The sequence below is a fragment of the Andrena cerasifolii genome, chromosome 14 (assembly GCF_050908995.1).
Source record: "Andrena cerasifolii isolate SP2316 chromosome 14, iyAndCera1_principal, whole genome shotgun sequence".
NCBI classification, from domain to species: Eukaryota; Metazoa; Arthropoda; class Insecta; order Hymenoptera; family Andrenidae; genus Andrena; species Andrena cerasifolii.
The window spans coordinates 3883437-3898203 of NC_135131.1; the positions used below are offsets into that span (position 1 = coordinate 3883437).

General features: G+C 39.6%; 1 protein-coding gene across 1 annotated transcript in view; it reads right to left on the reverse strand.

The window, feature by feature from the left end:
- Nucleotides 1-14767, reverse strand: part of LOC143376532 (uncharacterized) — a 196510-nt gene that overhangs the window by 96405 nt on the left and 85338 nt on the right. The window contains exon 2 of the mRNA XM_076827009.1: nt 444-652. Coding sequence (XP_076683124.1) covers nt 444-652 — 209 coding nt within the window. The remainder of the gene's footprint in view (nt 1-443; nt 653-14767) is intronic.

The window sequence follows — 14767 nt, forward strand, 5'->3', positions numbered from 1 at the left end:
AAATTATATATACAGTAATTGTAGAAAATTGAATGCTGCTTTTAATATTATTTGAACAAAATTTCGATACGGCTTACCATTTTCGAGAAATTCTTTGCTCCAAACCATTGATGAATTCTAAACTTTAAGACCTGATCGGCACCCCTTCCTGTTGTCCGATTGCAATAATCTGTTTCAGGGACTATATTTTCATGAAATCGAACCATACTAGGGGGTGATACCAAACGGAATCACATGTTGAAAATAAGGGCCACTCTAGTAGTGCATGCGTGTTTAGCGATTTTTAAAAATCGATTTCCCCCAAAAACTGAGCCACGGATGAACGAATTTTATTCCTGCCGGCTTGTACCATCCATTCTGCCGCGGCCCGTATAATCCTGCAGAACAGAATCTCCGCCGTATTTCTGTCCCAGCGGCCGCGAAAAAGGAGCATGGAAACTTACGTCAACGTAGATCCCGGAAATGTTGAAGGTTTTCGTGGCGGGGTCCTCGCTGGGCGTGAAACGGTAGAACTCATGCCTGCCACGGTACCACTTGAGAGAGTAAAGGGGCGCCTCCTCGAGATCGTAATGGCAGCGCAGCATCGCCTTCTGACCACGTTGCACTGCCTCCGGAACTATTTCCAGGCTGACATCCCGCAGGCAGCTCGCACCTTTGTGGGAAATGAGAACAGGAACGGAGCATTAAGTCTAGTGTGCATCATTAGTCCGCTTTTACTCCTCGCGCCGGAGGTTGCACAGCACGCGTCAGCGAGAAATTGCAATTCCACCGAATGACAATTCCTCCCGCTTCCGCCAACCTAACCCACCGCTCTATCTCCCTCTTCCGTAACGGTGCGCGCACACAAACGCACCTTTACAAACACACGGACACACACACCGGGGCACAATTTTTCTTCTCGCTTCTCATGCCATCCATCTACCCCCTTTTGCCCTAACCTCGATCAACGTACCCTTCTTCCTACTTCTCCTCCTTCATTCCCACCCACCCCCTCCCGCCCCACATATACACACAAACCCCCCCCGACGACCACCCCCTCGAGCCAACGTATATATGCACCCCTTTTTGCCGTTTTTTTTTTTGCTGACGTTCCGTTCACTCGGATTATCGACGATTCGAACTATTAAAGCCCGAAGGAATTGAACTGTATACGCCATTCATATTAAAACAGAGCCGGGGCTTTTTGCTGCTCCTTGATGTCGCTGCAGGATGAGACCTCTTATTACGTGCTAGCTTCCGGCTACGCGGAAGTAGGTGGGTGTCACCGAGCCCCGAATGGGGACGAAGTTCCGCGGGCTGACTGTGCCCCTCGAGAAACGGCGAAAAACACTGGTTTTTGATGTTTCAGCGGACGTATTATTTCGCGCGGTTACAGGGCCGTGTGAATCTCCCGTTTCGAAAGGGCGCGTGGGAAGACTTAGCGTAGGCGGGCATTGAACGCGGGGGGGGGGGGGGCGCAACGCAGCGTGCTCTACGCTCTGCACAGGGGGAGCTTCTGCTTCGGTTGCCTCGCAGCGTAGAACCTCGGAGGATGTATAGAGTAACCGTGCTAATTTCTACCTGATACCATAAATACTGAGTGGATACTGAAGCAGAAACTGCCTCTTTAGAAAACGTAGTACACGCTGCGCTGTGTCACCCTGAGTTCAATGTACGCCTATGGTTACGGTGTTGTAAATGATTTAAGGAGCTGTGGCTGTTGTTGGGCCCTAGGAGTGAGCTCCTTTGTTCCAGGTGAAACTCGAATCGTCCAAATCAGATTTACAATGTTGCTTGAGAGGGAATCTCGTGTAACAGCCTAACAGCTCCAAAAGTAACTAATATTTATGAATTTGTTTAAAAAAAAATTATTGGTAATATTGGGTTAAACGCTTTTGGGATATAAGGAGGCATCTTTAAAATTGCAAGGATTGTTTTTATGTTGGTCCATCTTATTAGTTATTAATTATTGTGGAATCTTGTTAACCTCGTCGACAATGTAGCACCTGTCGCAGTCATCCGATTGCAAAAAGAAGACAAATTTCTTAAAGTTGGATAGTTTACGCTGGAACTGAACCTAAAATTCTTATTTTAGTTTATATTTATAATACTTCTCTCATCGATGTAAAGTACATTTATCTGAGGAAAAAGGTAACTTTTTCTTCAAACGGTATAATTTTTTTAATTGATCAATTTTTTCGTCAAAGTTAGGTTCAATCTCAGCGTAAAATATCTAACTTTAGGAAATTATTCTTTTTTTTTGCAATCGGATGACTGTAACAAGTGCTACACGTCACGTCAACAGGAGCTATATCTACGAACGAAGGTTGACAAGATCACACAATAATTAATAAATAATAAGAAGATAGACGTGAAAAAGAAATTTCTGCAAGTGAATGATATTTAAAGATTTCGAGGCTGACTGTTTTCCAAAATCAATGGGAAAATCTTGCGACAAAAGATGAACTATCTACTCTCGCTAGGCTTGTGTGTAATTCTTATCTGAAAGTTGCAGGTAACAGGTGTACGAAGTTTGAGTGGAGGTTAGGAGGAATTGAGACAACTCTGGTGAAAACATAGGCTAGATTATAAATTCATGGTACAAGCGTAATCGATACTAGGCTTGTCTGGAAAGCGTGTTATCAAATGTATTCTCAATGATGAATGACGGAGGTCGCTGTCGATGCTGCATAATCGGGACAGCTCCATTATAAATGCATTGTATAATACTTTATCGATCCCGTGCCGGTGGATTTTCTGCCACCCTGCGAAGATTCAATGCGTTACCAGCGTTATAGCTGCTCATCGGAAAAGCCAGGATTGCCTGCTACTGGTAGCGCCACCGCTGAAGGTGTGATTATTTATGAAAAAGTAGCTAAAAAATGGAAACATCAAGCTCTCACAAATATCCCTTTGTGCGTGGCAGAATCGGCTTTGAAAATTCGTTAAATCGACCTGGGCAATTCAATTCATTCAACTCACCGAAAAAGAAAAGTGATATACACCGGTACCTATTGAGTTACCCCACAATTTCTTTTACGCCCCCCAGATGAAATTTTCACAGACAAAATTTGGCCCCCCCATATCTGTCCCTTTATTACATCTTCAATTCGCATCTACCTCTCATAAAGGAACAAAAGCTCGTCAATTTCCATTCACATTTGACAAAGTAAGACGCTAAAGACGTGTCGAACTCGAGGCGGGTTCTAAGATTTTCATCGACCTTCGCGCAAAAGTGTCTAGCGACGTTTGTCGTCGCAAGAACAGGGATAAAGGAAGTAAAACGAAAATTCTTCGCTCACAAAGGCCAAAAGCTGCGAAGTTGGAAGAGCTTTCTCCCCCCCTCGCCCCACCTTTCATTTGGAATTGAAAGGAATTCTGGAAAACGTAGGCAGGTGTATGGTGTATGCTGAAAGTTTCTGGGGACTGCTTTTGAGGATTGCAATGTTCTCAATCTCCGTTCGCCTTCCGCTAGTTCCTCGCTGCATTACTCGATATAAATATAGAGGCTGCCTGCATTTAACACTGCGGACCAGTCTCACTTTTAAAGCCGAAAGCACTGGCTCGACAGCGTCTTACCTATATCTAATTACTGCGAGAAAAACCTACTTCACTGCTTAATATCGCGTCCTCGGGAGGAATGCGTAATCCAAGACAAAAACTACCCCGGCTCCCATTCACGCGAGTTCGTTGAACTCGCTGAATGTATTAGGATCCTTGGATTTACTCGCTTAAACTAGCAGTCTGGGCGCTTATAGAAATCCCACCATAATTAATGGATTCGTTTTATTCTTTAAAATGGTAAAATATATGAAACGTCTGTTTTTGAGTGTTACGAGATGGATGGTGTTACGTTTCAAAATTTGTATATATTCTTGTCAGTTGTTTGTTAGAGTGAAAGGGGAGAACTTGTTCTGTTTGCTTTCCAGCGACATTGAATTTTTTTTAATAAGGTATGTAAACAAATTGATTCTGGAAATTGGTCTTTGAATGTTTCATACAACTTTTTGTAGTGAATTATATTCTCCTTCCCAACAATTCAGATGGCATCACTTACTTAGGTAACTTTGTTAAATATTAAATGCTTTACTGCTAATGTTAAACAGACTATAAAAAAGAAACATACTTTCTCATGTAGACTATAATAACCGTGTAATCAACGTTCACTTAACGAAGAGTGTAATCTTTAAATAAGAAGGGCTCGTGTTATGGTTTAACCCTTCGTTGACACACCTCTTTTTTCGATCAACTTTGACATACCTGGGTGGCGCACACCCAGAACAACTTTTGAACGACTGCCATTCTTATCTGAAGAATCCAATCGTTATGAAAAAAATCATGGGTCAATTTTAAGGTCTGTAGAATGTATTCCAATAGATTTTTGATTGAAATTTCATCACAGTTTTTGTAAAAAAAAATCTAGATTACCATGTGTCGAGAAACAACGAAGATAATCTTTAAAAAATTGTAACTTTTACAAATTCCAATATTAGAAGCTAAAAATCTACAGAGTTGTTCTTCAGATATACTATTTTGAGAGAAAAAATAGTTTGTAAGTCTGCTTTGGAAAAAAGGTATTTATTTTACATATAGAAGGTACAGAGCGTCGAAATCAGCTTATGGGTGGCTCACACCCAGTGTCAACGAAGGGTTATAGCTCAGGAAAAGATATGCAAATGACATTGCTATTGTGTAACACATTACAGAAGCAACTAGAATTACCTAAACAATTTCTCCATGTAGAACACAAAAAACGTGGTATGAGTTGATTACGTCCTTTGAAAGTAATGCTGTGTCACAAGTCACAGAATTCTGCTACCACTCTATCAGAGGAAGACGACTGTCTGCCAGTGGATACTGTTATTTCCAGCGAACAGCGCACCCACCAACGTACTCTAGGCAAATTAAGCTCTACTCGTGACCGCAAAGGGCTGCGATCAGAATTGCAAAGTTCTGCTGGCTCTTTTTCTGCAAGGCGTTTCTTCCATTCTAGTCGGTCACAAACGAATCCTACTCACCGAGTTAATGCTATCGAATGAGGAGCATAAAACCGAATATTCGTAAAGCAGCTTTGAGGAAATTCTGGTTTAATCTACAAACAACCAATAATGAATTAAATTCATGTACCGATTATTGGCAAACAAGCAGTAAGTAACTTTAATCATAATACAGTAATTTTATGAGTAACTCTATTCCCGTTTGTAATATATTATGAAATTGCAAGTGCGTCGCAATTTTCATCGCAGTTTTTAAAATTTAGATGAAACTGCAAGTGGATTACGATTGGGTTGTAAACTCTCCTGATATAATCATTAAACTTTCCTTTATCGGAGCATTATGTACCTATTCGTGTATGTAGTTATTGTACCCCACGACAAAACCCCAAATTCAACGCTCGACAGTCGAAATTTTTAGGTCATTAGAAGATATTAAAGATTACATATAATTTAACAGGTTGATTTCGTTTCATGAACATTTTATTGCGAAATAAAATTGAATATGGAACTTGTGCCAATAATCACGCGGGATTTCAAGGGTTTATGACTGTGTCGCGATTAAAATAAATCTCACTGCAGGAATAACAATGTACGTATTCGTTTATTACCCATGGACGATAATCTACAATCGTTGCCACGAATTGCAATCATTACGTACTCAGAACGTTTGCACTCAGTTCACCTAAATTGTGTTTTAAAACGATAAAACTACTCTCTCGAACAGAGATTCTTCATTTATTCACTGCCACGCTTTACTGAGAATGGGTATACGAAAAATTCAGTAAATACTGCAAAGCACGACGATCGATATCGCCGAAAGGAAACAATGAATAAGAATACGGGTTAGCTGATTGACTTCGTTATGAGATAATTATATCCAAGTAAATCGAGTATTGCATCAAGTGCTGGATACCAGTTTGCTATAAATTACTCCAGCAATTAATGGATTTATTACGTTTAATTTTAGCTCTATCTTTATACATAGCTATAGGTACGTATATAAGTACATTGCTAAATACGAAGGCAGCTTTATAAATCAAGCTATATGGGATTAAATCCATGGGCGTAGCTAGGGTTTCATTCGGGGGGCAATAAATAGTGGAACAATTTTTGTTGTTACAATTTATGTAGGGGAAACCTGTCCAAAACCGCATACTTAAGGTTCAAGGTCCATAACTTTTTAAATCATAAACCGAATTGGGTAATGAAAACGGTATTTATTAAATGTTTTCATAAACAACACAAAATAACAGAAATATAATTGAAAAGTCCGAACGGGACTTACTTAAGGACTACTTAATTTAAGAATAAAAAAACCTGTTCTTTTTTCGATTTTGCCCCATAAGTTGGGCTAATTTAATTTTGAACGAACGATTAATTTATTTATTTTCCTATGTCAGGGGGGGGAGGGAGGCAAGCGCAAACCCCTGCCCCCTCTCTACTACGCCCATGATTAAATCAGAGATTATAATTATAAACTTCTAACTCAGTTCAACGTTTTGATTTTTGCCTGTATGGACGTGATGAACAGTATCATATTTTTCAATCGTGTAATTAACCTCCAACAAACGATTAATAACACATCCCACAAAGAGAAATGTATAATATCCCCTATTGGCAGGGCCGTCGTGAGTTGTGTGGAGTGTGCGAAATTCCATATACGAGAATTTGGAAGGCATTATACCATTTTTTTATTCTTTGCTTGCGTACTACTGTTTCGGGCAGTTGAAATTTCATCTGTCAATTCGTACTCCCCTAACTCCACACTCAGGAGAAATTTACTCCATCGACCCTGGCTATTAGGGGTGTGTACACGAAAGGAACACTATTTAGCAGAAATCGAGCGCACGCAGAAGAACAGAAGCAGTTATATGCGTGGGAAAGGGAAAATAGTTACGCGAGCTCAGGCCACTTCTTCTATCGGTTCTTGAAAAACCGAGGGCAAAAAAGGTGTGAACAACTGGCAAAAAAAAAAAAAAGAAACAAAGACCAGTCACAGGTGCGTGCAGTAAGAAAAAGCGTAGCCGGAGGCTAGACACGGCGGTACGTACTCTTTATCGGTGTTTTTGCAACCCAGGAAAAAAGGTGTGAACAACTAGCTCCAAAACGAAGACAGACGAGGTTACAGACGCGCGAGAGGAGGAGGGGCGGGAGGGCGAACGTAGCTGTCCGCGCGGAGATGAAATGAGCTGTCAAACGAGGCTCGAGAAACGGTAAACAGGCTTTTTATTGGCGTTCGATGGGCAGAGAACGCGTGACTGGCTGCCGCTAGAAAAAGAACGAGCGAAATCTCAGACGCGCGTGAGGGAGAAGGGCGAAGAAATTGAGGCGTGGGAGAAGGACGAGTGACGATTTAGGTGTTCGAAAGAAGGACCGAGGTAGTTGTCCACGCGGAGTTGAGATGAGCTGTCAAACGAGGCTTGAATTGCAGTAAGCAGGTGTTTTCGTGTGATCGACGGGCAAGAATGGTGTGAGTAACTGGCGTTAGGAAAGAGGGCGCGATGTCTTACATGCGTGCGACGAAGATCGACGTAGTTCTACGCACGTTAAAGAAAAAGTGGCGGCCCGGACTAGGGGCACATCATTCTCTTTTGTCGGCGGTGCTCGATAGATCGAGGAAAAAAAGGTGTGAACAAGTAGCTCTAAAAAGAGCGAAGGAAGTCGTGGACGCGTGCAAGAAGACGAGCGAAATCGTGCGTTCTTGCGGAGAAAACGAGCGAAGAAAGGGTGAATCGATCTTGCACCACTTGTTAGACTCAAATATGAGGTAAAATGTAACTACAGTCTGTCCCACAAGAATGTGTCACTCCTACCTACGAAAGGAATCATTAGATTTAAAAAAAATCTATATAGCCAAAAAGTACGTTTAATGAACTAATACGCAATGGTTCAGTCTCCGCTGTTGTTGATAATCGCTTGACACTGTTTAGTTTAATCAGCTGTAATTTTGCAATAAACAAATACTTTTACACCAAAACGTAATATAATAACCTGTTAAAGTGTTCCTCATTTGAATACAAAAACCTTTGCATAAAAATGTACTGCGTGTACTTTCTGAAATAAATTCCCAAAGAATCGTTCTTTTTCTGACCTTACTGACTGCGGTAACCCCTTAAAGTATGATACAAGGCCGTGGCTACTAGCGACACGTTCTTGTGGGAGACGGCATCGTTTTAACAATGTTAATTTTGAATGTAGATAATGGTAACAGTCTATCTTGCATAATGGTCTACTGGTAAGGAATGGTTTAGGTGAAGAAGGATACTGAAGAACAGATGCATAAAGCGTTTCGACGAGTGATTAACGTAGAAGGATTCATGAAATCCGTGGATGCGGGCATAAGTTTCATTTTTCTGCCGCGCAAGTACGCGCCACTCCGCAGTGGCATTGCAGCTGCGAGCTCGCGCGAATTAAACGGTAGGCGCAGCCACAAGCGGTGATCAGAATTGCAAAATTCCCCTCGCAGGAACCAGCAGAGAAGAATATTGCCCGTCCCCTTCTTTCCGCGATATATTTCACGAGTCTGAATGCACCTGATGCACCGTAAATAAACGTGTATGCGAACGGATGCGGCACTGGCGCCTATGCTTTATTAGACTGCTGCGCGTCAAGTGTTTAAAGTGACGTAAGAGCGCGTTTCCTTAGCAGAACAATTTCATTAATCAAAGGGTTCCCGGCTCGGTGGAAAGCAACTTTGGCATTGGGTTATGGGACTTTAAATTCTGCTTGAGTAGAGGAAGCGCAGTATATTTGGAGTACCAGTTTGTTTAAGACGAATAAAAAATTACAGCAGAGGATGGGAACAGATAAAACTGCGGGGAAAATTAATCATAGGAAAATTAATAAACTTTTATATTTTAAACTCTCAGTAATAATAAAAAAAAAACAAAAAGCAACTGACACTTTGATCTAAATGAAAAATGACAGGAAGTATCGATTTCGTTAAGGTGCAGGTAATTTGGAATACCGTTATGCCAATTTGCCTTCACTTTATAAACTTGAAAAAAAACATGTAGATAATTAAATTTTCTTTGTGATCTAATCAGGCTGAAAAATCACAATATAGGAACAATCGTAGGTAAATAAAATACATAAAAAGTAATATTTAGGTTAAACGATTTTATTTAAAATTCCGTAAAAACTAAAAAATTTAGTGTATTTTAAATAAAATCGTTTAACTTAAGTTTTTTTATATATTTTTTTATTACTTACTCTTTAGTGTCTAAGTTTTATTTGTGGTTATAGGCTGATTTCAAGCAGAGTGGATTTGCGGTTATGGTTTATATTTATTGATGACTGGGTAATTTTTTAATCCACTTGGGGTTATTTTTCATAATTGTTTATTGTCACCTAAAGTACGCACGCCTGCAAAGTTTCAAGTCTATTGGATAGCTGGAAGTGGGTTAAAATTGAGTCTCTAGATTTAAACCAAACAAATATAAATACATATAAACAAGCAGAGGATCGAAGCTGATTAAAATCGTTTGAAAATTGTTTAATAAATGACCAGCGCTGGCCCAAATCGACGCGGCGGTAGCCGTTACCCGTGAAATAAAAGCATTGCTAAGCTTTGGAATATTCCGAATTACTTTCACCTTCGGTATTCCGAATTAGCAACATGGCACTGCAACCTAAAATTTAATGTCACACTTTGTATTCCCGAAATTATCGCAAAACTGTCAGGCAACCATAGAAGGCTCGTGCAGATGAGTAGATTAAGTGATTAACTCCAAAATTTCGACATATTTTAACCATGATTGAAACGATTGAATACTTGCTGAAAAAGTTTTGCAGATTCACGTTTTCTTATTCTGCAGATTAAGTCGAAAATGTTCAAATGGCGGTTGATTCAGAAACGTCATTAGTTAACATTAGCCCCTATTATCTACGGTGTTACAAATTAGATAGCGTTAGTAGTTTATTAGATACTTCGGTATTCCAAATTACCAACAGTATTCCAAACATGCTGCACTTCCTCTAGAATTTTCGTGTCTTAGATCTTTATGAAACTCGAAGTTTCCAGCGCGAGTTTCTCGTTAGAAGCTATGTATGTCAGAAAATTGTTCACATGGCAGGATATTGATAATCTAGAGACCGTACTCGAGAGTCTAACTTTAATAATGAAGTTTAAGGCTGGAGTTGGAGGGGGATGAAAATTTTCGAATGTATAGTTTCGTTTTCATTGTCACCGGGAAAATGGGATTGCCTTTGTTGGTCAACGGTCGTGCTTTCTACGTACAGTTGCGTTAGAAAAATCGTAGGTAGGAGACAATACCACAGATCGAAGAGTTCTGGAGCTTTTCGATAGGTTCTATTTGAAACATGCACCGTGGAACTTTTTTTTCCAAAATGTTCTCACGATATAAATTCCCATGAGAACCGATAAAGAGAAGTTATTGAAAATAAAGGTTTTAGGTGGGACAGAACTTACAAAAATATAAAAATAAAAGTTTTTCTATAACAGGAACAGTTATTTTGTTCATCGATATTAAAAAGGTTCTTAATCGTTGTACTACAACAATATTAAATAATTATTACAGTTACATTGATATGCTGAATGCGTTATTTATTTGTAATATTTACCTACGTAGATAATTTGTGTGTAGATAGTATATGTAGAATTTTTATGTATTTCGGTTCATGTAAGTTGTAAAAAAATGTTATCAAGTTATTATTCTTGACAAGTTCTCTTTTCTGTTCAATATTTCTTATAAAACTATTAATTACTTATGTTATTGATTTTCATACCTTTTATTAAATAAATATATAAAGAATATGATATCGTATTGTTAAATAAAATTTAAATAAAATTAGTACCTAATAGTCTAGTACTTTTCTTTATCTTAGGGAACGTTTTTTTAATAAACGTTCTAATATAACTTTTGGAACTTTTATTATAGAGATTCTAAAATATCTGCTCCATGAGAACACTTTTTAAAGAAGTTCCTAAGGGTAACATTTCTTTCAATAAAAATTCCACAGGAACAGATATTTTCTTAAACGAAACATATAAGTTCTATTAAAATTTGTTTAAAAACGAGAATTCCAGAACTTTTTCGATCCCTGTACAGTACCAATCATTGAGCAGTCACATTATTTCAATTTAAAGGTCCAACACTGTCCAACCACTAAGTCTCATTGTGAAGTAATTCGTTGTAGATTGTCACACGAATTGCGTGCACTGTCAGACATCATTAGTCACTTGAGGAATTATTCATCAAAAACGAGTGCAAACAATAGAGCACGTTTATAATTCCCATTGGCTTAAGAGAAATCCATTTTTCATGCTCTTTTAATTCGCCAGCCCTTTGAGCCTGTGGAATCTCCCGCAACTCACGCGAACTCTGCCGGAAAATTCTTTAATAATCAATACTCCTGTTCTTTAACAAGAATTTCAGGTGCGGTGTTTAAAGTTCACTTTTACATTCAGATACTAATCCTTCACTGGCGAAACTATTTTCTGCGTCTGCTTCGCTTCAAGCATCAACAGAGAAATGTTCATCGAAGCGACAAATAAAAACCATCACCGTGACCCAGATATAAGATACTTTTCTTCACGAGCAGAAAATTCTAACTGAACTACAAAACAACCCTTGTATCTTGGATTTTCAGAGACGAATCTGTTGAGAATCATACAGATCCTCGGCATCCCCGGTATCCACGTGAAGAAAACCCCTCTCCCTTTCTGCTGCTCCGCGGAGTTAGCAGCAGAAAATTTGATCGCTCCTGAGGAAACTCGATGCTATACGAGCGACTTATTGTCGTGTCGCGGGACTGAACTTTCGGCTTCGGGGGGCTGAAGGCGACGTGAGTTGCAGTGAATCAAGTGGAAGTAACAAACAGATTTAGCATCGTGACCGTACCACTGTGCACACGTCGGAAAAACTACGCCTTTTCGTACCGTGTCGCGAGCACTGCAACACGGGACAAGTTAACGAATTCCCTGAGTTATTACGGCAAGTTTGGCGGTTCGATCGAGTCGGCCAACAATGGCTGCGCCAAAAGGTCGCTACGATTCTTTATAGACACGATTTTTTTATTTTTACCAAGACATACGGTGGTGGTTCGACGAAACTCTCGAACGCGAAGGGCAATAAGAATACTGCAATTTTACAGGTTATGCAGCAGAGAATCAGTGGATTTTTAAAAGTGAACCAGTCATGCCAATGTGACAGGTGAAGCGTGGAAGTAATGTTATAGAAATACCACTTTGACACTTGCATTTCACCACAGTGTTTTTCGACAATTTTGTAATAAAGGATGGGAAAGCAGTGATGTCTCAATAAAATTAGAAAATCGTGTAGAGAGTACTTTTAATGTGTTCGATAGCGTGATATCTTCCAGATATCAGGATGCTCTTCAATATTGCACTGTATAGTCCAGTGAAATTAGGATCTGTCTAAGGAAAAATTCCCGGCAAGCTGAATTTTTGTATGCGCCTTTATTTTGTCATTTTAAACAATACGTCAGTGTTTTGGCGAATATCTCGTTATCTATCAGTTCTACGACAAAAATAGTTATTATGAAATATGTAGCTTAGTAAATTCTCTACAAAAAAGGTCCTATAAGCTTTTTTCATAGGAGTAACCATTTTCACGTATGATTAGGGGAAATATATTGTAATGCGATCTTCGAAAGTTATTTTTAACGAATGTTCAGTGCCACCTGGCATTTATATTTCCTCCTGCATTTGATAAATTGCGAATCGTTTATCGCACGCTTTCACAAGTGACGGAATAATCAACGAGAGCACACCGTTTAATCGTACAACGCATTTATGAATTTTTGAGAACCTTTCATTTGTTAATTAAACGCATTTAAGCTGGTAAAAATTCAATGGTCAAAGTGGCTGAAATACCCCTGCATATTTGATTTGTTCAGCGGGTATCCCCAGCGCAGGCAAACTACCTTGTATCATTGAAAATAAAATATTCAAACAATTTAATGCATCCAATAGTGCGTATAATTTCACTAAAATGCAAGAATACCTACATTATAGAGCCATTGATTAAATAATTGACATAACGAGCAATCCATTTATCGCGGAGCTCTTAATAAACCTGCTTAACGAACACGAATTGGATACCACAGTTCCAAATATAACGAATTTCGTGGAACACTTTAAATCTCCCCATATACCACGTTAAATAATATTCTAACGAGACCCTATAGAAGAATCGAGACGTAAAAATCTTGAAATTAATTCAACAATTGAAATAAAACAAATCCTTCGTCAGCTTCCACTCGAGTTGACCGTAACCTCATCTAAAAGACTTCTCGACGGGAGCTTGCGAACTAACTTGCCAGCAAAAATACCATAAAAACGAAGTTCGATAAAAGCAACTCGATCATTTAACTGTTACATGGCGAAGCAGATATTACCGGAAAATTTTCACAGATATCATCCCTGAAACAGATTCAGAGGCTCGGTTAAAATAAACCAGAAAGCTGAAGGTGGAAGGTAGGAAAACAGAGAGAGAGGGACGAGATGGAAATGGGTGCAGGGAAGAGGAAGAACACATCGGCGGCTGCGAATGAAAATGGCTGGTTGCGCGTTCGCTTGTCAAAAGCTCCAGAAAATATAGTAATTGTGTGAAAGCCGAAAATACGCCGGGTTCGTTAATGCTGTAAAATAAAAAGGCGACGTTGCTGAGCAAAGCAGCACAAAGAACAGCGCCCGTGTAATTAGAGCTTTATGAGACAGTTTCCCGATGCAGAAGATGACATGATGGGGCCTGCTTTTTAACAAGTCCTTGTATTCATTCATTATGCTTACGGTGTCTTTCAAACGCACCTCTTAAGAAACAGAACGAACTGAATCACATCGTGCGACTTTTTTTCTCGGTAAAGTGACATTTATGAAGAGCAGACAAGGCACTCGCAACTTTGAAACTGCCCAGTAGATCACTGCAGCGTCAAAGGAGCAGCGTGGAATAAATCAACAGTATTGATACATCGATATTGCAGGTATGAAAGTTTAAAGAATCTACGACGTAGCAACGTGACTTTAACCTCCGAATTTCAAGCTTCAACTTACGAACTTAAGGGAAATCTTGTTACGCAGAACAAGAGTCGGGGATGTAAAGAAGTAAACTGCAATAAGGAAAGTGTCTACGACTTCCAATAGTTCCAATTATCGAACTGCACCGTGTCTTATCAATTTCCTGGTACGAAACTTTCGCTGCTATAGTTAAGTAAATTTCTACTCCTTGGAGGCAAAAAAAAAACAAACTTTCCTGCGCTTTATTGGAGTTCTCCAAGTGTCCTTGGGTAGAACGAATTTCTGGCCCATCTCCGACAATAACGCTTCGAGCGTCTTTGACAGGTCTCGAACAATAGAATTCTTGTCGGAAGTAGAGACAATGAGACGAGGAATGAAAGAAACCGCGCACAGCTTGCAAAGAGGTTTCGCCACACGTATGAACGGTCTTGTGTGTCGCGGATCAATGAAGGAACTCCGAGAGGTGATAATTCGACCTCCAAAATCGATTTGGCACACGACTGACTGCATCGAAAGAAATGGATTCCAAGACACTATTTTACAGTCTCTTGTGAATTATTTTAGTTCGAATTGATTTACTGGATTAATACAGCGCTGGGAATAATTCGAGAGCCTTGTACTCTGGAGGACAGATAATTTTGCGAGCTACTCGTGTCACACGAATTGAGCTCTCGAGGAATAACTTTGCTCCTTTTCACAAGAGACGCTACTGCGGCTCACCATTGGTATGTCAGAAATATTTACACATTTTCTAATTTTCTCCTCCCTTTTTTAACCTTCAGGGCACCGG